This window comes from Mya arenaria, chromosome 7 (genome assembly GCF_026914265.1).
Source record: "Mya arenaria isolate MELC-2E11 chromosome 7, ASM2691426v1".
Classification (NCBI taxonomy): domain Eukaryota; kingdom Metazoa; phylum Mollusca; class Bivalvia; order Myida; family Myidae; genus Mya; species Mya arenaria.
Genome location: NC_069128.1, coordinates 5,958,483 through 5,984,280, shown reverse-complemented (window position 1 = coordinate 5,984,280; position 25,798 = coordinate 5,958,483). Strand labels below are relative to the sequence as shown.

At 34.6% G+C, this 25,798-nt stretch overlaps 1 protein-coding gene across 4 annotated transcripts in view; it reads left to right on the top strand.

The window, feature by feature from the left end:
* The window catches only part of LOC128240102 (sodium- and chloride-dependent GABA transporter ine-like), a 49,240-nt gene that overhangs the window by 2,614 nt on the left and 20,828 nt on the right, over nucleotides 1-25,798 (top strand). Inside the window, exons 2-8 of one of the 4 annotated variants that reach the window (XM_052956598.1) lie at nucleotides 9,583-9,662; nucleotides 14,509-14,982; nucleotides 15,534-15,668; nucleotides 16,279-16,465; nucleotides 17,586-17,648; nucleotides 22,963-23,134; nucleotides 24,246-24,413. In XM_052956598.1, the coding sequence (XP_052812558.1) occupies nucleotides 14,898-14,982; nucleotides 15,534-15,668; nucleotides 16,279-16,465; nucleotides 17,586-17,648; nucleotides 22,963-23,134; nucleotides 24,246-24,413 (810 nt within the window). In that variant the 5' untranslated portion in view covers nucleotides 9,583-9,662; nucleotides 14,509-14,897. The other 3 variants (XM_052956599.1, XM_052956600.1, XM_052956601.1) reach the window with 3 other exon arrangements.

Here is a 25,798-nt window from a genome sequence, read left to right as displayed (position 1 = left end):
TTTCTAGGGTATTGTACAGCAGAGGTCGAAATTAGCACAAGCCCACAAACCCTGCACTGTAAACGTCTTCCGGGCTTGCTCAAATTCTGAATTTTATATAGCAGGGCTTGTTCAAAAATATGATTCCATGCAATAGTATAAGATTTCGGGCTTGTTCATCTGAAAGTCAAATTTCGATGACTGGTACAGACATTGAATTCTTCTTGGAATTTATTCTCAAATTATGGATGTACTTAAGTTTATGGATTTTAATCAAATTAATGAAATCTTGAAAATTAAAAATATAACAAAATTGAATAACATGCAGAAAGCATAGTTTATTTAAATTTCCTTTTTTATTATTTAAAATAAATGTATACTGTATCCAAGGATCTGTCTTTAATGGAAATATGATGAGAGTGAAATAGAACAAACCAATTATTTATCATGGTATGTAATATATATCTCATTTGAGATCTTACAAGTGTAGATCTTAGTTGATACTCTGTGATGTCATTTTTATCAGGATACAATCTATGTGAAAGTTTTGCTTGAGCTTGGCAAAAACCCCTGCCAGGTGCTGGAGGCAAAAATGTTCTAAGTTACATCATTCATAGAAGCAGATATGACTTTTTCATTTTCACCTTTGGAATTGCAGTCTTTGAAACCTGTTTATTTTGAAATAATCAAAACTGACATTACTTTCGCCACTTTGGAGAGAGACAGTAATTTGTTGAGGAAAAATATGGAGTCGGGGATGAATATTTCATAAGTGAGGAGAGAAAGTAATTGATTTAAACTGATGCAGAATGGGAAACGTTTTGGAGGAGAATTGAGAGTCATTGATAGACAGAAGGCAATATTGGTTTTGGACAAAAATGTTTTTTTACCATATTTGTAGACATGCATGCACTAAAGATGCTCTTGTTCTGGAAGTTGCTCATGCTCAACAAGACGACCCTTATATTCCAAAGACGACCTTATATTCCAAAGACGACCCTGATATTCCAAGGAGGACCCTTATATTCCAAAGACGACCCTGATTTTCCAAAGAGGAGCCTGATATTCCAAAGAGGACCCTTATATTCCAAAGACGACCCTGATATTCCAAAGACGATCCTGATATTCCAAAGAGGACCCTGATATTCCAAAGAGGACCCTGATATTCCAAAGAGGACCCTTATATTCCAAAGACGACCCTTATATTCCAAAGACGACCCTGATATTCCAAAGAGGACCCTTATATTCCAAAGAGGACCCTGATATTTCAAAGAGGACCCTTATATTCTAAAGACGACCCTTATATTCCAAAGACGACCTTATATTCCAAAGAGGACCCTGATATTCCAAAGAGGACCCTGATAAATCAAAGACGACCCTTATATTCTAAAGAGGACCCTTATATTCCAAAGACGACCCTGATATTCCAAAGATGACCCTGATATTCCAAAGAGGACCCTTATATTCCAAAGAGGACCCTGATATTCCAAAGACGACCTTATATTCCAAAGACGACCCTGATATTTCAAAGAGGACCCTTATATTCTAAAGAGGACCCTTATATTCCAAAGACGACCTTATATTCCAAAGACGACCCTTATATTCCAAAGACAACCCTGATATTTCAAAGACGACCCTTATATTCTAAAGAAGACCCTTATATTCCAAAGACGACCCTGATATTCCAAAGACTACCCTGATATTTCAAAGAGGACCCTTATATTCTAAAGAGGACCCTTATATTCCAAAGAGGACCCTGATATTCCAAAGAGGACCCTTATATTCCAAAGAGGACCCTGATAAATCAAAGACGACCCTAATATTCCAAAGAGGACCCTTATATTCCAAAGAGGACCCTGATATTCCAAAGAGGACCCTTATATTCCAAAGAGGACCCTGATATTCCAAAGAGGACCCTTATATTCCAAAGAGGACCCTGATATTTCAAAGAGGACCCTTATATTCTAAAGAGGACCCTTATATTCCAAAGACGACTTTATATTTCAAAGAGGATCCTGATATTCCAAAGACGACCCTGATATTTCAAAGACGACCCTTATATTCTAAAGAGGACCCTTATATTCCAAAGAGGACCCTGATATTCCAAAGAGGACCCTGATATTCCAAAGAGGACCCTGATTTTCCAAAGAGGACCCTGATATTCCAAAGACGACCTTATATTCCAAAGAGGACCCTGATATTTCAAAGAGGACCCTTATATTCTAAAGAGGACCCTGATATTCCATAGACGACCTTATATTCCAAAGACGACCCTTATATTCCAAAGTCGACCCTGATATTTCAAAGACGACCCTTATATTCTAAAGAGGACCCTTATATTCCAAAGACGACCCTGATATTCAAAGACTACCCTGATATTTCAAAGAGGACCCTTATATTCTAAAGAGGACCCTTATATTCCAAAGAGGACCCTGATATTCCAAAGAGGACCCTTATATTCCAAAGAGGACCCTTATATTCTAAAGAGGACCCTTATATTCCAAAGAGGACCCTGATATTTCAAAGACTACCCTTATATTCTAAAGACGACCCTTATATTCTAAAGAGGACCCTGATATTCCAAAAACGACCCTTATATTCCAAAGAGGACCCTGATATTTCAAAGACTAGCCTTATATTCTAAAGACGACCTTTATATTCTAAAGATGACCCATATATTCCAAAGACGACCCTTATTTTCCAAAGACGACCCTTATATTCTAAAGATGACCCTTATATTCCTAAGATTACCCTTATATTCCATAGATGACCCTTATATTCTAAAGACGACCCTTATATTCTAAAGATGACCCATATATATGGCACCGCGCACCCCAGTTATGTCGTGCAGCGTCGGGAACGGGCCAGCATATACACTCCGGTATAGTAGGGGTGGTCAAAGAGCCCGAGCCACACTGTCTAAGGGGCACGTGCAGTTGGCCATTAATTTGGGGAATTAGCTGGCACAACTGCGAGTTACCGTTTAAGTTCTGATCACGTTTAATGGTTCACTTTGATTAACAACTCAAGTCCAATTAAAATGTTTAAAAGTTGGTTCTTTATTAATTCCACATTTAAGTTGAATAGTTAACAAAGATAAATCCAAAGACTTATTTAACAAGAAACATTCAATATAGTCCATGTGATATATTAAGTTATGAAAGTAAGTGAATTAATTATATAGTCACAAAAAAGTAGTTCAAAGATATTTCCTTAGTAAAAGAAGAAGTACGAAGTTCCTACCGTATTTTCTCGACTATAAGACGGGGAAATTTGGTCCCGATTTTTACCCCCAAAGTAGGGGACCCGTCTTATAAGCGAGTCGATAAAATATTAAAAAAAGATTCAAGTCAAAATCAGTAAAATTTTACATAGGGTATTCGTCTATCCAGTATATCGTCTGCTGTAACAAGTATGGGGCAATTAAGTAAACAACAACACGAAATCTCTTCACCGCGCGTGCTCTGACGTCACACAGTGTTCCGTTATATCTGCATTTTTTCATGGCGCGTGTCAGTATAATTAGTTTGACAGATATATCAAATCAATAAATTGGAATCTTAATAATTATGATGTAGGTACCTTACTGTCAATTTGATTAAGCAAACAAATGACAATGCAAATATGAATCCTTTATGTTCGTCGCCAATCAAGGGACAATATTGCCTAAAGCATTATTGCTAAACAAACACCTATTCATGCCTCGGCTTTTCGCAGTTATGTTATTGAAGCCATTTATTTTGCCGAAGAACTTCATTGGTGTCTTCAATAAAAAAAACTAAAACAAACATATGTTGTTATTGATTAATTATTACAATTCCGATAAGTAACGACCTGTCCTGCAAACTTATGTACTCATTTTTAACCTACCTCCAAATAGAGAGCTCACAGTTGACCGCCATTTTCTTTGAGTAAAACAAAACAGTTACCGCGAAAGTCGATAATTGTCCGTTGAGCTTGAACATTTTCACACATTAGGAAGAATTTTAGCATTTTAGATTTGCTTAAAAATTTACCCCGTCTTATAAGCGAGTCGAAACAAAAAGCACCAGATTTCATGGGCAAAGTTAGGGGGCCGTCTTATAAGCGAATCGCCTTATAGTCGAGAAAATACGGTAGTCTATATGTATCTCTAATATATATATTTTCTCTTTTTTTAAATGAAAAATGTACATACTTTAATTAATATACTAACTTAAAGAGTAGAAGTTACCAATCAGAATTAAGTGATAAAAAGATAATGATCGAAGATTTTAGAATGTGTCACTCAAAAATAATTATTGTCAAAAATAAAATTTACAATTAGATTAAGTCTGAGATAATTGAGAAGTGTCAAAGTCTCAAAGAGTAAGATTTATGATTATGATCTGAGATAATTAACTGATAATAATTAAGAAGAGGAAGCATTAAAATCTTATCAGAAATGTCAAAACACTCAATTGCAATTAGAATGACTGACAAAAGTCTCTTTAGGAAATTATGAAAGTAAATATCATAGAAAAATAAGATGTAACCAAAAAAAAAAGAAATAAATTTTCTAACAGAATTTGAAAGAGAAAGTCACACGGTGACAAAATTCTAAAGATGACCCTTATATTCCAAAGATGACCCTTATATTTCAAAGACGACCCTTATATTCTAAAGATGACCCTTATAATTAACCCAAAGATGACCCTTATAAACCAATGTACATTTCAAAGACGACCCTTTTGTTCTTAAGATGACCCTTAATGCTCCAAAGACGACCCTTATATTCCAAAGACGACCCTTTTGTTCTAAGGACGACCTTTCTGCTCCAAAAGATAATGCTTCTACTCTAAAGATGACCCTTATGCTCTTAAGTTGACCCTTATGTTTTTAAGTTGACCCTTATGTTTTTATGTTTTTAAGTTGACCCTTATGTTTTTAAGTTGACCCTTGTGTTCTTAAGACGTGGATGGTCTAAAAGAAGCTAAAAGACGAGGCTTATGCTCTAAATATGCTCATGCTCTAGAAAACACAGCTCATGCTCTTAATGACAACACTTTTGCTGTGAAAGACAATGTTTATGCTCTAAATATGCTCACGCCTTATGCTCATGCTCTAAAAGATGACACTTATGCTCTAAACATGCTCATGCCTTATGCTCTTAATATGCTCATGCCTTATGCTCTAAATTTGCTCATGCCTTATGCTCATGCTCTAAAAGATGACACTTATGCTCTAAACATGCTCATGCTCTAAAAGATTAAGACACTTATGCTCTAAATATGCTAGTGCCTTATGCTCTTAATATGCTCATGCTCTAAAAGACGGCACTTAATATTCTCTAAATATTCTACTGCTCTTAACGATGATGCTTATTCATCCTTTTTGTTATGTCAAAAGAATTGTTTTAATTGTGGTGAATCTTATTTGGGAGTAAGAGTGCATCTTTAAACAATGGAAGAGAAACTTTTAACAGTATGGATATTGTGACAAAGAAAATACCTGCATCTATTGAGAGGTGGGGCTACTACTCTTCTTTTTTTTATTCTTTATTTTTTTATAATTATTTTATTGTTTTACAATCATGGAAGATATCAACACCAAACATGTCAACATGTTTTCATATGCCTGTTTAGAAAAGAAGACATATTATATGTTCACCTGTTGCATACAGGTGGGCGGCGTCCAGTATGTTGTCCAATCAATAACTTGGGAACTCTTTGTCCAATTAGGTGAGCAATATAGGGCCATCTTGGCCCTCTTGTTTAGTGGTCTACATACTATTGTGCAAACTTTCCACTAAATAGGCCGCGGTCAATGTTATGTCTACCAGACAATAATATAATCGAGGGATAAATGCGATAAGGTTCTAAGCGACATTAAATAAAGAGGAAGATAGAACCTTTTCACTTTCACCCCTCACGATGCACCTAAATTGGGTCAATAAAGGCTGAATGCTGATATACTGAAATAAATTGATGTACACTGCCTTCTCATTGGACCAAATAAAATAAATAATTTAAATGTTAAATTACCACCAACAATTGTATACATGTATTTATAAATACTAACTAGAACAGGGTAGTTATATAAAGACTTGCACATTGTTGCTATATCACCCTGGAGTCCAACAACTCAATAACTGCCTAGGCTTAAAAAAAATATACATTTGGTTCGGGTTACCCGACCCTACCTACGGAAAAGGCGCCGACCCTACCGTTTTAATAGTCAGTTTGAAAAAAAAAAATGAAAAACTAAAAAAAAAAAAAAAAAAAAATAATAATTTTTTTTTGGCTTTTTTTTCTGCTTTTCAATATCAAGTTTAAAACCTTAAATGCTTATATAGAAGATAACTTTAACACCATTCTCCAATGATGAAAATGACATTCTTATATATAAAGCCTAATAAAAAAATAATAAAAAGCCTACCTACCCTACCTGTTTTTGAAAAGGATGTAACCCTAACCAAACAATTTTTTTTAGGCCCAATTGAAATATAAGCAGATAGTGATTTGATGCATTAATGCTATGACATGTATACAAGTACAGTCATTCTACATGGGCGTTGCATGGAAGTTACAGATAGAAAGGTCATAGTTCATTGTTATCTTAATCTTCTTAATTACCATAATAGGCATGTTCTCAACTGTTAATTAACATACATAATTAAGTGTCAGATAACCAAGTCTGCATTGTAGACAGGCAGTGTATTTGTGCTATTCATTTGTGTTGACAAATATTGGAACAAAAAAATATAACAAAATATTTTAAATAAAGCATTAATTTGACTTGTTTATAAACTGGTGTTGGATTGTATCTTCTCTGCATGAAGTAGAAAAAGGTAGGGATTGTGGTGGGGATGATGATGATGATGATGATGATGATGATGATGATGATGATGATGATGATGATGATCACCATTAAAGGAAGAAATTTGGAAGTATATTACTCCATTTAAATGGGTTAAAACTTCCAAGATTGATTCCTTGGAAGTACAAAAACTTCAATTATTTTGAAGAAAACATCCAAAGAAAAAATCTTGGTAGTTCAAAATATCAAAACCTTAGTCTCATATTACTTTGATGGTCACAATTGTGGTGGTGGTGATGATGATTATGATTATGATGGAGATGATGGTTGTAATGACGATGATGATGATTATGATGGTGGTGTTGGGGATGATGATGATGATGGTGATGATGATGATTGTGATGATGATAATGATGATCATGATGATCATGATGATGTTGACGATGGTGATGATAATGTTGATGGCAATGGTTGTGGTGGTGGTGGTGGTGGTGGTGGTGGTGATGATGATTATGATTATGATGGAGATGATGGTTGTAATGACGATGATGATGATTATGATGGTGGTGTTGGGGATGATTGATGATGATGATGATGTTGATGATGATGATGATGTTGATGATGATGAAGATGATGTTGATGATGATGAAGATGATGATGATGTTCTAGTTGTGGTTAATTCATTATGCTGCATCATCGCAGCAAGCTTGTTTCAAAACATGCAGCTTAAGGTTGGTAGCTAAGTTATATAAATCTTAATAATAAAGGGAAAAGAAAAAGTGCAACATTTAATAAGGAAGCACTTTAAAACATTACTTCTCCCTAAAGAGTTATTGAGTAGTTTACACTCATTTATTAACCTTGATTGAGATGACAGCTGTAAGCTGAAATGATAACTTTGAGAACATTTCTTCTGCATTAAGAATTTAGCCAGGCTGGAAATTAACCATCACAACCCCCAATACAACTAGACCACTCTCACCCCACAACCTCCTATACCACTAGACCACTCTCACCTCACAACCTCCTGTACCTCTAGACCACTTTCATCTCACAACCTCCTAGACCACCCTAACCCCACAACCCCCTATACCACTCTCACCCCAACCTCCTATACCACTAGACCACTCTCACCTCACAACCTCCTAGACCACTAGACCACTCTCACCTCACATGATCCTCTACCACTAGACCACTCTCACCTCACATGATCCTCTACCACTAGACCACTCTCACCTCACAATCTCCTATACCACTAGACCACTCTCACCTCACATGATCCTCTACCACTAGACCACTCTCACCTCACATGATCCTCTACCACTAGACCACTCTCACCCAACAACCTCCTGTACCACTATACCAGTCTCACCTCACAACCTCCTATACCACTCTCACCCAACAACCTCCTATACCACTATACCAGTCTCACCCCACAACCTCCTATACCACTCTCACCCGACAACCCCCTATACCACTATACCAGTCTCACCCCACAACCTCCTATACCACTATACCGGTCTCACCCCACAACCTCCTATACCACTATACCAGTCTCACCTCACAACCCCCTATACCACTATACCAGTCTCACCTCACAACCCCCTATACCACTATACCAGTCTCACCTCACAACCCCCTATACCACTATACCAGTCTCACCCCACAACCTCCTATACCACTATACCAGTCTCACCCCACAACCTCCTATACCACTATACCAGTCTCACCTAACAACCACCTATACCACTATACCAGTCTCACCTCACAACCACCTATACCACTATACCAGTCTCACCTCACAACCACCTATACCACTATACCAGTCTTACCTCACAACCTCCTATACCACTATACCATTCTCACCTCACAGCCTCCTATACCACTCTCACTCCACAACCTCCTATACCACTATACCACTCTCACTCCACAACCTCCTGTACCACTAGACCACTCTCACCCCACAACTCCTGTACCACTAGACCACTCTCACCCCACAACCTCCTGTACCACTAGACCACTCTCACCCCACAACCTCCTGTACCACTAGACCACTCTCACCCCACAACATTGTTCATAGACTTACTGATTCTTCAACATAATGCTCAACAAGTAAATTGACTGGAATTTCTCTCCAAGTTGAAAACTTGTGACTAACAAACGCTAGTACTGCGTGTTATTGCGAGAAATAATGACTTTGTAGGTGGCAATAATTTTGTTGTTTTCTTCTAATTGTTAATTTTGCATAACTCCAGTTTTATTTTTCTAGCTGAAATACAGTTATAATATGTTGTTAAAATATACTTTTCCTTGAAAATATAGAAATTAAACCAAAGAATAAGGAACCATTTTTTCTGCGCATACATTGTTTTATAGATTTATGTGACAGTAGCTGTTTGAATTTACCCACCATAGAGGACAACGAGAGAAAGAAAAAAGAGAAAATGCTCTTGAATAATTTTAGCAGAAATGTACATTTAAATAAATGTAAATACAAGTATTAGAATTAGACATTTTGCATTTCATTGGGTTATGTTATGCAATGGCGAAGTTCAAAATGCTGGTGGAGTCCATTTTTAACAACCCCATTGCATAGCTTACTCCAATAAAATGCAAAAAGATGCATTTAAATTTATAAAGCCAGGAGGGTGCACATCCTGATCTCCATGAGAGCAGAAGGGTGCCACCAAAAAGGGACAGGGTGCAGCGCCATTCCATAACTCTTTAGATAAAATGCTACTAGACCTAGCTCACCTGGTGTTTGGGTTAAATTTTATTTTAGTTGTTTGAATGACTCCTTTAACAATTCACGTCTTTCCTTTTCAGACCCCGACATAACACATGAGGCCTAGAAGTGAGTGGACAGACCACTTTCCAATGGTGAAGAATACATACGGAAATACGTGGTAAACTGATTGTTTACTTAATCATCTCCAGTACAGCTTTGGGAAAAAAAATGTGAACAAACCTTACTACAGCTGCACTCTCTTAGATTGAACGTTCTGACCATTTTTTTATTTTTAGCCTTGGAACAAGCCAATTTTTGTGAAAATCCATGGAAACCAGTCATTTAAGACTAATTAGCAGATTTTTATGTCTCCCCATTCTTGGGGAGACATATTGTTTTTGCCCTGTCCGTCAGTCCTAACGTCACACTTCCTTTCCACTCAATAACTATAGAACACTTAGACCCAGTAGATGACCCCTATTGATTTTGAGATCACTAGGTCAAAGGTCAAGATCAACATGACCTTAAAGGTTAAGAAACGGTTCCCGCTCAATAACTAAAGATCCTTTGGGTCCAGGAACTTCATACTTGGTATGCTAGTTGTTCATGACTAGTAGATGACTCCTATTAATTTTGAGATCAGTAGGTCAAAGGTCAAGGTCACCATGACCTTGAGGTGAAGAAACGGTTTCCGCTCAATCAGGCCTAAAAAAAATACATTTGGTTCGGGTTACCCGACCCTACCTACGGAATAGGCGCCGACCCTACCGTTTTTATAGTCAGTTTAACCCTTTAGCGCATGTATACGAGATAGGCCGACATAGCTCATTAGCAGATGTAAACGCATCTGGCCGACCCTATACACTACTGGATGTAAACGCATCTCCCGCATATTTCAATAGGGTCATTTCAATACTTCAATTTTGCATCTTTCTTTTTGTAAACAATATCCCGGATGTTTATAAAGCTAAAGCTTAACCTTTTGTGTATTGATTTTCCCTCGAAAATGTCATCTGCTAAAACTTGAAGGTTATTATTTATACTGCCAATCACAGGTGTGAGATCCCACTGTGACGTAATAAAACTGCGAGGAATAGCAGTACTGTACAGTATGGAATTTCCACAAAAACATGGATGCGTAAATCATTGAATATATTACGTCAGTTGAATTAACCATTAAAATCAATAAAGATTATAATTATTTGAAGATAATATTTTGTGTTACAAACAATAGAAACAATAAGTAGCCGAGAAAATGATGAGTAAATTTTCTGCTGAGCTAATCGATGGCCAGCATGGTTCCGGTTGTAAAAATAGGGCAAGTAAACACATTTGTGCAAGCGTTTCATGATCTAGATCTTTTTATTCATTACTTTGAAAACATTTCTCGGCTTTCTTTTTGTAAAGAATTTTATGAGGGGGTAATAAAGTTAAACAGACACTTTGGACTGGATCTCTCAGCTGGATGACACCGGATATTCCTGCCACATTTCTGTGTATTAATACACAAGAACATCAATTGTCGGCTTTTTAATCCATATGGGTCTTTTTTATGATAGGGGTAATAAAATTTAGATCGATCCCAGCATTTTATTACCCTTTGATTTAATGCAATTATGACATTTCAAAGAAATGTTACAATTCCTTCTTGGAAATGCATTCACAGATGAAATAAAATAATTTTATATTTCATTATTGACACCATTTATTAGATAATTTAATTATCTATAAAAATGTATTCACATAAAAAAGATTTGGAAACAATTGTTTGGAGTTATATTGATTTTAAGGTCATACTGCTGTGTTCATTTTCTCATTTTCAAATATCCTGAAAAGTACCCATGCAGATAAGGACTGCTTATCAGTAAGTTGGCTATTGACTGGGAGGTGTAATCTGGCCACTTCTCTATGTGCTAAAGGGTTAAAAAAAAATTGAAAAACTTAAAAAAAACAAAAACTTTTTTGTTTTGGTTTTTAAATATGGAGTTTAAAACCTTAAATGGTTATACAGGCGATAACTTTAACACTTTTCTCCAATGATGAAAAAGACATTCTTATATAAAGCCTAATAAAAAAAAAGAAATAAAAAAAAAAGAAAGCCTACCTACCCTACCTATTTTTGAAAAGCATGTAACCCTAACCAAACAATTATTTTTTTTGGCCTCACAAAACAACGCTTCCACCTAGGAACTTCGTACTTGGTATGCTAATTGATCATGACTAGTAGATAGATGACCCCTACTGATTTTGAGATCAAGGTTGCTGTGACCTTGAGGTGAAGAAACAGTTTCCGCTCATAACTAAAGATCCTTTGGGTCCTGGAACTTCATGCTTGGTTTGCTAGTTGTTCATGATTAGAAGATGACCCCTATTGATTTTGAGATCAAAATGTCAAAGGTCAAGGTTACCTTCAGGTAAAAAACATGATATGTTTGTGGTGACCTTAAGCTTAAAAATGGTTTCTGCTCAATAACTAAAAAACGCTTGTACCCAGGAACTTCATACTTGGTATGCTAGTTGGTCATGACTAGCAGATGTCTCCTATTGATTTTGAGATCACTAGGTCAAAGGTCATGGTCACTGACCTTGAGGTGAAATATTGGTTTCCGCTCAATAACTAAAGAACGCTTGCACCCAGGAACTTCATACTTGGTATGCTAGTTGGTCATAACTAGTAGATTACCCCTATTGATTTTGTGATCAGTCAGTCAGTCGACAGTCCGTCACACTTCGTTTCCGCTCAATAAATAAAGAACGCTTGCACCCAGGAACTTCATACTTCGTATGCTAGTTGGTCATGACTATTAGATGACCCCTATTGATTTTGAGATCAGTAGGTCAAAGGTCAAGGTCGCAGTAGATGTTCACTATTTAATACAGGTGAATAAACCAAACTTCACTGTTGGTTCATCTCCAGTCCAAAATCTCAAATTTCATGTCCATCATTTATTTTTTCTCAGCTACGACCATACAATAGGGGAGACAAGTGCTTTTTCAAAAAAGCAATTTCTAGTTATATTTAAGTTCAAAATTTGATTTTTGATGCATTTTTCTTAAACTGTTAGTAACCATTAGTAACAGTATAAGCCATAAAACATTAATTTTCGAACGGAAATATGAAAATCTACAATCTGATTTTTTTACAGCAATCTTTATCATTGGTTTGCAGATATTTACACAAATTTTGCTCTTTCCAAGACAAAACATAAAAAAAATGGTATATCTGTGAGAGTGCAGCTTTAGTTGTCAAACTTATCCCTATAATTGAGGTGAGTGAGACAATTTCTTTACAGAACATTGAAAAGGGCATGTCATGGAGAATCTTCACTCTGCTAACACACTGCTTAATTCTGTTGAAGGAAGTTTGAAAGTATATTATCGCTAAAAGTGTGCCAAAACTTCCGAAATTGAATCCGAGGAAGTACAAAAACTGTTTGGAGAAAACTTCAAAAAATGAAGGTTTGGAAGTTCAGAATATCAAAACCTGGTGTCAAAGTTACTAAAATTTAATGTCCTCATGTTTAATAAGACTTGAAGTAAAAAATCTTTGAACACAATTTTGTGAAATTTGCAAGTTATAATAACAAATTATTCAGTAATAAAAGTATTTAGTTTGAGAATAGTGTAAAATTCTTAGAGTTTAAGAGGCATCATAGTGTTACTTCCATAAATCAGAGGAAACTCGCTGCTTCCAATCTCGATGTCAAGGATGTTCATAGTTTCAAATTCTAAATGGAAGCCTTGACTTACACCTGTTTGCCAAACACGCTTGTTAGTTATTATATATAAGTATACATCGAAGGAACGGTCAATGTTGTCAGTCCATATAGTTGCTTCATGCTTCAGTCAGTTTCCATCATCCCTGCTATCTTCTTTTGAGCGAAATTAAAAGCTCCCTTTAAAAAACACTCTGGGGAGGGAACCTTTAGGGTCAATTGTTCAGAACTTTGCTATTTAACCCTTTGCATGCTGGGTAAATTGTCGTCTGCTCAAAAATGTTGTCTGGTTTATTCTAAATTTCTTTCAATTTACTCAAAAAACTTTGAGGATATATTGACTGAGTGGCAAACAGCTTGGAACCTGACCAACTTGGCGCCTGGTCTGGTTCAAAGCTGTAAAATTGCAAAGCCTTTAAAATCGCCATCAGCAGCCTAAGGGTTAAAGTTAACAATGTTGTTAATTTGTTCATTGTTAACTGGATTGTTGTTCACTTTCATATCTTTGATTACAGAGTAATTGCCCTTTGTTACATATTTCTTGTCCGGATACTCTGAATGTTTCATAGACACACATGAGATTTGCAGTACTTTTTCCACATGTAAAGACAACTGAAGCAGCTACGCTTGCTTTATTTTGATATATCAGCATTTAAAAGGTAACAAGATGCCGTTAACAATGTTTGTTAACTTTTTCAATACTCTGAATATACTTTTATGTGGTAAATTGAGCTGAGATTGAGATTGAGATTCGACTTAATATTTTATTATTGTTATATTGGGTGCTGGTAGTAAACTTCTCACATTTTTTTCCACTGCAATTATAATGTAAGACTAGGACTGAAATACGGAAGTAGGAAGATAAAAGTTATAAACACTTCAGATAAAACACATCCTCAGTGACAGTACTTGACTGTATCAGGACATTTATCCTTTTAAAGTGCAATTTGTAAGTTTATTAGTAAGTAAAATAATTCATAGCTAATTTGGGCGGTAACGGAAGTAAGATGTTTAGATGAACAAGCCAACATTCTTATATTAAGAAGAGGCATCAAAATAAGCCCTTCTACTATCACCAAGCCTGGTAAGGATTTTGACAGTGGGAGGCATGCATATTTATGCTTATTTCAATCCTCGTTATAAATGGTTAGGAATTAAAATGTTACTCACTAGATATCGTAAGTAGGATATTGGTGTCCCTTTATATATATATATATATATATATACTTAAGCTGCGAGAATAATTATAACTCATGTAATATGCATGCCTGATTGTTATCATATTATTTAAATCAATTTTCATTTCAGGAAAGTAGCTTAAAAACTGGTATGTGCCAAAGAGAATTGCCAACGCATGCCTGTATGTATAGTGTGTTGTGAGGATTTAAGAAAGATCAGTTAATGAGAAAATTGTTTCTTAACAAATGGACCCAAAAACAAGTTGTAATGCACAGTGATATCAATTTGGAAATTAAAGGGAGATAATTGAAAACCAGTCCAAAATCTTCAAAAGGAGGTCTTTAAAATCTACAAAGTGAGAGAAAAATAAAAATTCCAAATAAGGGAAGTGAATTGTAAACCAGTCCAAAATCTTCAAAATCTACCAAGTGAGAGAAAAAATAAATATTCCAAATAAGGGGAGTGAATTGTAAACCAGTCAAAAATCGTGAAAGGGGGATAACAGACAGGAGGTGATAATGGATGTGGCACCTTGGAACCTGCTACAGATAGCATTCATCGTTGTCTGGCCAGCATGGACGTCCTTTACCAAGATGCCCAATGGTGCGTATATCACTTTACAAAATAAAATATTCATGCCGCTTCAGGAGTAATCATTTGACGTTTCCTTGGTAATGAAAAGATAATTGTCTTAAAACATTATGGGAGAAATTATATTATGAAGATTTTGTTACATTTTACAAATTCAAGCCATTGGTCTTTAAAAGGATACACCCCTATTTAAATAAAATGGGATAGAGCCCTATTTAAATAAAATGGGATACACCCCTATTTAAATAAAATGGGATAGACCCCTATTTAAATAAAATGGGATACACCCCTATTTAAATAAAATGGGATAGACCTCTATTTAAGAGGGAGTCAGAATTCTTCCTAAATTACAAATTATTCGGAGTTTTTTTTTTTTAACTGAGGGATTTTTAACTGAGGGATTTTTTTTTTTCAATACAAGCTATTACGTATCAATATAAGAAACTGCTGACAATTGTTTTCCCAATTTTGCAAATGCTTGCTTCACCGAATTTCAGAATTCAATGATTGAAGCATTTACTGATCATGTACCTGTAATAAATATACTCTTTCCAATTGTTCAGGCATGTCCCTGTTGGCAGCCTACCTTTTCCTGTTGGTGCTGTGTATCCCGCCCGTGTTCATACAGTTGAAACTGGGCAACCATCAACAGAAGGGGATTGTGTCTCTCCTCTCTACACATGTACCAATACTGAAGGGTATGTATAAACAGGGTTCAAATTTAAACTGCTTTCCTACTTGCAAGTTTCAACTCGAATGAATTTTTAAAGACATACTTGCTTTTTTTGTCCAAAGTATTAAATTAGGTTTATCAAGCATTCTATGCTATATAAAGCAACAATAGTTAATACAAGTGAGTTCTAGTTAAATGTTTAATGAACAAATGTAAAGCATGTAAGCGACATTATATTTGTTGATTACACATTAGCATTCATCCTCTGGTATTTTGTTTTGAAATATATATACTCGCGAATTTTAGCAAGTAGATTTTTTTTATCAGGTCGCTATCGGCAAAACTGACTCGCATTTAGCGAGTATGCAAGCTTAAATTCCAGCCCTGATATAATTCAGAATGTCATATTTGAGGTAATGTTGTTACTACCAAGTGGCGAGATTGGATTAAGCAATAAATAGACAAATTCCTTTACAATACTATTGAATTGCAAAATAAAATATATGAATTTATTTATTTAGCTTGTACAGTTGTATTGTTACCTTTAAAAATCACCTTGGTGATTTCAAACAGAAGTTAGTATTAATTATTCTTTGGGTTAAATGTTTCCATAATATTTTTAATTTTCTCCATAGGTATTGGTATAACGTTACTCATACAGCTGTTCCTTATGTGTGTGTTTATGGCCCCTCTTGTGACCCACTACGGAATGTACGCTTTCATCGCCATAGCGAAAAACCCCTACGTGTGGACTAGCTGTGCTAATGTATGGAACACAGCCTCATGTTTTCAAAATCCAACAGATTTGCTTGGTACAATGTTGTAAGTATAGAATACACAGAATATGGCGATAGAATAGCGTTAAACTTATTGCTTGTACTATAGTTTGTTTTAACGGAAGCCCTGACATTTGCCTGGTCCAATGTTGTAATTATAGAAAATACCGCATTTGGCGATAAAATAGCGTTAAACTTATTGCTTGTACTATAGTTCGTTTTACGGAAGCCCTGATATTTGCCTGGTCCAATGTTGTAATTATAGAAAATACCGCATTTGGCGATAAAATAGCGTTCAACTTATTGCTAATGTGTACTATAGCTTGTTTAGATGGACTTGAAGTATGGAAGTCCTGTGTATTTAACATGGCTTTTACCCAATAAATCTCATCATTTCTCTGCCCCTTATTATTATCTATCTTAGCACATTTTCTTCATTAAGATTCCGTAGAATGGTTTGGTTAAGGAACTTAGGCCCAGGTGTACTCGTTATCAATCAGACAAGGTTGGTTGTCTTGTTAGCGCTGTTGTTAGTGCACTAGCTTCTCACCTAGGTGACCTGGGTGGGATTCCCAGCTTGGGCCCATGTTAGTTCAGTTTGTTGTCACCAAGCTGGACAAGTGGGTTTTCTCCGTGTGCTCCAGTTTTCCCCTACAACACAAGACCAAACTCTGGCGTAAAATTGTGCCAGCGAGAGTGACTTAGTATAATGTTGTAAAAATTGTTTCACAATCGTTGTAAAAGAAATAAGTTTAAACTAATCAGACAAGCTTATTGTTTCAAGGTCACCCTTATTTTGACCTACTGACCTACATAACTTACAAACAAAATTAAAGCCTGTGAAAACAAAAGTCTGTAACATTCAGTATCAAACATTTAAGACAATAGCCAAATGAAAGAATACCCTTCCAGTTATGGTATTGTCTTAGCTTAAATTGTGGCATTTCGGCTTCAGTGTTGTCCATGTGCAACTATCAATGTTAGCCAAAACCCAAAAAATGGTCTAATTGATTTAAACTGATTGGTAAGAGTGTTAGTTTCCATGGTATAATTCATTTAAACTGATTGGTAGTTATGTTTGTTTCCATGGTATAATTTATTTTAACTCATGGGTAATTATGTTTGTTTCATTGGTATAATTAATTTATTTAAAAATGATTTTGCAGAACCTCTGGGCAGAAGCATAATGTGCCACCATCACTAATTCCTGCAGAGTCAGAATTCTTTGAGTGAGTATTCAAGGGGAAGTAACTGTTGGTTAGTAAACTGAATTTGAATGTTTTTTAATGCAATTGATTAGTCCCTTCTTTATATGGATCTGTTCTTGATTGCCCAAAAAGATTTTTTTTTACTCTTCCATTCGAAGAATAAGGAGGGCCATAAACTCAACCGGGCAATTGTGTCTGCGTAGGCGTCATTCAATTCACTTTATACTTTACACAGTTTTTCAGAACCATCACACCATTAAGTTCCATAACTCCATATTATCCTTAGTATGGCCCCTGATTGACTTGGGAACTTAAATTAAAGTTTAAGGGCACATTGAGTGAGGTTAAAAGTTTAGGGCAAGTTGGGATTTTCACAAATAATTTCTGTTCTTCTCATTCAATTCACTTCGTACTTCACATAGTCGTTGACAGCCATTATTCAATAAGGATACATAACTGGATGTTATCCTAAATACAAATTAAATACACTTATAGTCATTTAAAATACCAATGCTACATGTACTTATTAATGAATTTGACAGTATTACAAGGCTGCCAATTGAAATACCCTTGTTACATCTATTTATAAATGTATTGGACTACATAACAAGGCTGTCAATTAAAATACTATTGCTACATGTACCTATAAATGTATTGGACTACATAACAAGGCTGTCAATTAAAATACTATTGCTACATGTACCTATAAATTAGGGATGCAAACGAATGGCAAAATTGATATTCGAATATTCGGTAATTCTTTCGATCGAATATTCGAATATTCGAATACCAAAATGATCCTTTAAGAATTGTAGAAAACTAGTATTCAATAACGTAATAGCTAGGGCCCTGTTACCCTTCTTTGTCGTATTCGGTACACGCGACGGACACTTATTGTTCCACAAATTAGCCTCTGAATTTCCCCATTTTCAGAATATATCCCAAGAAAAAGCCATAATTATATTTTAAACAAAAAAATAAACTATATCAATTCCTCTGCGTTCACTTTTGTAAACAATGCAAAATAAGATCGGGAGTTTCGTTTTTTCCCGGCTAAATGACGATATGCGCCAACGTGGTACTTGCAGCCTCGTTCTGGGATTGATGTTTACGAAATATTTTTAGAGAAAACGACACCAACCATGGCCGCACGTCGATTTTGACTAATATATTGTTCAACAATACAGGACATATATCCTTAAACGTTAAACCATACAATTATTTTTCAACGCAAGAGCGTTGTAACGAAACATGGAAAACAGTTTAAAGCAAATAACTATCACATGTCCTTCGAATCATCAAGGCGATTTGCGCATATCGCCAAGCTTGATTCGCAGGGAAAGACAACACATTGGTATAAAGGCCGATCTTAAATGTTCACAAAATAATTGGAATGTGTTTGATGTCACTTGTCTAACAGCCAGTAAATGCAAATTTACGGGGACTGTTTATAGTTCCCGACGACATATCCGATATGGCGTGTGTATAGTGTCATATGTTTACACCTCTGGCATTACGGGTCCATCGTTGTAAAAACAAGACAGACGAAGATGACAGTTGTAGGCAAAAAGTTTATTAATTTATTATTTCAACAAAAACATCAAATATTCGAATACTGATTTTGGCATTCGAATACCAAACGTTCGATCGAATATTCGAATATTCGAATATTCGTTTGCATCCCTACTATAAATGTATTGGACTATATTACAAGGCTGTCAATTAAAATACTATTGGTACATGTACCTATAAATGTATTGGACTACATAACAAGGCTGTCAATTAAAATACTATTGCTACATGTATCTATAAATGTATTGGACTATATTACAAGGCTGTCAATTAAAATACTATTGCTACATGTATCTATAAATGTATTGGACTATATTACAAGGCTGTCAATTAAAATACTATTGCTACATGTACCTATAAATGTATTGGACTATATAACAAGGCTGTCAATTAAAATACTATTGCTACATGTACCTATAAATGTATTGGACTATATAACAAGGCTGTCAATTAAAATACTATTGCTACATGTACCTATAAATGTATTGAACTACATAACAAGGCTGTCAATTAAAATACTATTGCTACATGTACCTATAAATGTATTGGACTATATTACAAGGCTGTCAATTAAAATACTATTGCTACATGTACCTATAAATGTATTGGACTATATAACAAGGCTGTCAATTAAAATACTATTGCTACATGTACCTATAAATGTATTGAACTACATAACAAGGCTGTCAATTAAAATACTATTGCTACATGTACCTATAAATGTATTGGACTATATTACAAGGCTGTCAATTAAAATACTATTGCTACATGTACCTATAAATGTATTGAACTATATTACAAGTCTGCCAATTAAAATACTATTGCTACATGTACCTATAAATGTATTGGACTACATAACAAGGCTGTCAATTAAAATACTATTGCTACATGTACCTATAAATGTATTGGACTACATAACAAGGCTGTCAATTAAAATACTATTGCTACATATACCTATAAATGTATTGGACTATATTACAAGTCTGCCAATTAAAATACTATTGCTACATGTACCTATAAATGTATTGGACTACATAACAAGGCTGTCAATTAAAATACAATTGCTACATGTACCTATAAATGTATTGGACTATATTACAAGTCTGCCAATTAAAATACTATTGCTACATGTACCTATAAATGTATTGGACTACATTACAAGGCTGTCAATTAAAATACAATTGCTACATGTACCTATAAATGTATTGGACTACATAACAAGGCTGTCAATTAAGATACTATTGCTACATGTACCTATAAATGTATTGGACTACATAACAAGGCTGTCAATTAAAATACTTTTGCTACATGTACCTATAAATGTATTGGACTACATAACAAGGCTGTCAATTAAAATACTATTGCTACATGTACCTATAAATGTATTGGACTATATTACAAGGCTGTCAATTAAAATACTATTGCTACATATACCTATAAATGTATTGGACTACATAACAAGGCTGTCAATTAAAATACTATTGCTACATGTACCTATAAATGTATTGGACTACATAACAAGGCTGTCAATTAAAATACTATTGCTACATGTACCTATAAATGTATTGAACTATATTACAAGTCTGCCAATTAAAATACTATTGCTACATGTACCTATAAATGTATTGGACTACATAACAAGGCTGTCAATTAAAATACTATTGTTACATGTACCTATAAATGTATTGGACTACATAACAAGGCTGTCAATTAAAATACTATTGCTACATGTACCTATAAATGTATTGGACTACATAACAAGGCTGTCAATTAAAATACTATTGCTACATGTACCTATAAATGTATTGGACTACATAACAAGGCTGTCAATTAAAATACTATTGTTACATGTATCTATAAATGTATTGGACTACATAACAAGGCTGTCAATTAAAATACTATTGTTACATGTATCTATAAATGTATTGGACTACATAACAAGGCTGTCAATTAAAATACTATTGCTACATGTACCTATAAATGTATTGGACTACATAACAAGGCTGTCAATTAAAATACTATTGCTACATGTACCTATAAATGTATTGGACTACATAACAAGGCTGTCAATTTAATATATTGATACATGTACCTATAAATGTATTGGACTACATAACAAGGCTGTCAATTAAAATACTATTGCTACATGTACCTATAAATGTATTGGACTACATAACAAGGCTGCCAATTAAAATACTATTGCTACATGTACCTATAAATGTATTGGACTACATAACAAGGCTGCCAATTAAAATACTATTGCTACATGTACCTATAAATGTATTGGACTACATAACAAGGCTGCCAATTAAAATACTATTGCTACATGTACCTATAAATGTATTGGACTACATAACAAGGCTGCCAATTAAAATACTATTGCTACATGTACCTATAAATGTATTGGACTACATAACAAGGCTGCCAATTAAAATACTATTGCTACATGTACCTATAAATGTATTGCACTATATTACAAGGCTGTCAATTAAAATACTATTGTTACATGTACCTATAAATGTATTGGACTACATAACAAGGCTGTCAATTAAAATACTATTGCTACATGTACCTATAAATGTATTGGACTACATAACAAGGCTGCCAATTAAAATACTATTGTTACATGTACCTATAAATGTATTGGACTACATTACAAGTCTGCCAATTAAAATACTATTGCTACATGTACCTATAAATGTATTGGACTACATAACAAGGCTGTCAATTAAAATACTATTGCTACATGTACCTATAAATGTATTGGACTACATAACAAGGCTGTCAATTAAAATACTATTGTTACATGTACCTATAAATGTATTGGACTACATAACAAGGCTGTCAATTAAAATACTATTGCTACATGTACCTATAAATGTATTGGACTACATAACAAGGCTGTCAATTAAAATACTATTGCTACATGTATCTATAAATGTATTGGACTACATAACAAGGCTGCCAATTAAAATACTATTGCTACATGTACCTATAAATGTATTGGACTATACTACAAGGCTGCCAATTAAAATACTATTGCTACATGTATCTATAAATGTATTGGACTACATAACAAGGCTGCCAATTAAAATACTATTGCTACATGTACCTATAAATGTATTGGACTACATAACAAGGCTGTCAATTAAAATACTATTGGTACATGTACCTATAAATGTATTGGACTTCATAACAAGGCTGTCAATTAAAATACTATTGCTACATGTACCTATAAATGTATTGGACTACATAACAAGGCTGTCAATTAAAATACTATTGGTACATGTACCTATAAATGTATTGGACTACATAACAAGGCTGTCAATTAAGATACTATTGCTACATGTACCTATAAATGTATTGGACTACATAACAAGGCTGTCAATTAAGATACTATTGCTACATGTACCTATAAATGTATTGGACTACATAACAAGGCTGTCAATTAAGATACTATTGGTACATATACCTATAAATGTATTGGACTACATAACAAGGCTGTCAATTAAGATACTATTGCTACATGTACCTATAAATGTATTGGACTACATAACAAGGCTGTCAATTAAGATACTATTGGTACATATACCTATAAATGTATTGGACTATATTACAAGTCTGCCAATTAAAATACTATTGCTACATGTACCTATAAATGTATTGGACTATATTACAAGTCTGCCAATTAAAATACTATTGCTACATATACCTATAAATGTATTGGACTATATTACAAGTCTGTCAATTTGTAATACTTCAGTAATGAGTACCTCCAGATCTCTGGCAACATTTCTGATGTGCGTGGCTTTGCGGTATGGGGTTTCTCGGACGAGGTGAACAAGGCGGGAGTGTCAGTGTTGCCCTTAGCAATGGTTGGCGTGTGGGTGTTCATCTTTCTAGGGCTTGCATTTGGGGCACGGGTGTGCGGTTGGGTGCGTGGTTTTAAATTTTTAGATTTTTTTATTTTTTATTTCATATATGACATAGTGCCATCCTGAATCAACATCCTTCTCAATAACTTTTCAGGTTCATGTAATCTGCAAGGGCCTGCTAAATTGATTAAAACTATGAAATACTTAATATGTGACTGACTAGTTCAATAAAAGTTGAAAGATAAACCTTTAACTACTAACTAAATAATTCATTTATAAATGGCAAATATTAATTACTGATAACTAGATTGTAACCCTGTATTTAATAGCTGAAAACGCACAGATATTAAATGATTAGTGAGTGCTAAAAGATTTACCCGTGATCTACTTTCGTCTCATAAGGTAGAAATACCGTGTTTTCTGCACCTTTCTTTCAAATTAAACTCGGTATCCTTCATAAGAACACAGTGTTTATGCCATTAATTCATACTTTTTGGTAAATTTAAACAATTGTATTAATTGTGGTAAATCTTCTTTGGGGGATTGAATCTTTAAACCTTTCTACCAACAGAGCCTTTGATCAGCTCGCGGGGAGGGTTTCTCGATGTATAAGAACATTGCAGAATATCAGAAAGTATAACACCCCTCCAAAATTCTTAGAAATACTGCTTTACAATTGCAGTGGTGGAAATTAGCCATACTTGCTAAAATCCCCCGGAATTCCGACCCATCCACAGGTCTCCCCCTTTTTTTTTTAAACTAGCTCAAGGTCGACAGTGGAAAGCATCCATGATATTATGAGTGTGAAATTCCATAATGGACCATGATGCCTAAATCCAAAAACTATTGTAATTAGAGAGTGATATTGCGCTAAATTTCGCTGCATAAAAATCCCCTGGTGTAATATCAAAATCCCCTGGAATTCAGTCCAAAATCCCCCTGGGAAGCCTGGGAAATATGGCATGTATGAAATTAGTACACACCATCATGCCCTGTAGTGGTGGTACTACTTTTCCTCTTGTCTTTGTATAACAAGGCTTGTGAAAAATCAATACCAAGAACTAGCATAAGAATTTTGGCTTGATCATTAAAAAGTCTTAATTTTGATTACTCCTTTCGTAAATATTCTGATAATTGATCATGTTTATCTTTGTTGTTGATCTTATTTCAGATCCTGTTCATCCTGGGCCCAGGTTTTCTGGCCCTGATGTTCACCGTGCTGGGATACGGTTACAGTCACCTGGAGTCTAATGGGACGAACACATTCCTGGGAGAATTGTATACCTTGGATATGACTCAGTTCCATCAGCTGCATGATGAGAACACGCCTCTCATTCAGGTCATTAAAAGACACTTGTATTTGGGTTGTCAATTAAGTAAAGAGTTATTTATCCTAATTACAAAATGAAAAACTAACAGTTCCAACACGTTACTGTTTGAATTGTATACCTTGGTTAAGACCCAGTTCCATCACCTGCATGATAAGAACACACCTCTGATTCAGGTCATAATTGTTTTCTCTAATTCGGGTTAAAATTTAGGAAAAATAATTTTTCCCCTAATTACTAGATGAAAAACTAATAGTTCTAACAATTTCCTTTGTGAATTGTAAACCTTGGATAGGACACAGTTTCATCAGCTGCAGGGTGAGATCACTGCTTTATTGAAAATGGCCTGAGAGGTTATACCCCATTAACACTCAGGGTTTCCATTAAAAATTTGAAACTGGAAGTATGAACTTCCTGTAAAGCAATATTGGACGTTTTTCACTGAAATGTGGAAGTTTAAAGTGACACTTTTATTCAAAATCAATACATACGCATGTATAACAAACATCAATTTTGACTTTGAATTTTGCACTTATGGAAAATATTAATTACTGATAACAAGATTATAACCGTGTATTTAATAGCAGAAAACGCAAAAATATTAAATGATTGGTGAAGGTTAAAAGATTTACTGCAGTCTACTATTGTCTCATGAGGTAGAAATACCGTGTTTTATGTTAATTTCTTTCAACTTAAACTTGGTATCCTTCATAAGAACCGTTGTTTTCGACATGTATTCATCCTTTTTCAAGTATTAAAACAATTGTATTAATTTAGGTAAATCTTATTTGGGAGTAAGAGTGCATCTTTAAGTCTCCCGAACACAATAATTTTTTCCACTATTTTTCAACTTGTATGTTGAAATAATTTGCATCAATAACTTGCCAAATTCAAAGATTTATATTACAATAATTCATTTTACTTCAAGACTGATTGAAATTGTGACCATAAAAGTAATATTGACATCAGGTTTTGATATTTTGACCTTTTTCAAAATTATGGAAGTTTTTGTACTTCCAAGGAATCAATTTTGGAAGTTTTAACCCATTTCTCAGAAGTAATATACTTCCAAACTTCCGAAGTTTTATGGAAGCCCTATATACATGAAATGATTATAACAGTGGACTATATGAACTCCTGCTAACTCTCACCGTGAATTCATTGAGATTAACATTACAAACACTCGTTGAAGAATTGGATACCTTACATTGTATATATGACAGAGTTTCATTAACTGCAGGATGCGAATACTCTCCTTATTCAGGCAATAACATAAGAGATGAGTTATTCCCCCTAATGGAAATTTGCATTTAGAGTCATATTGGACAAACATTGATGAACATTGAACGTATACTGGCATTGTTCTTGTGTTTTTCATCATTCTGCTTTATGCAAC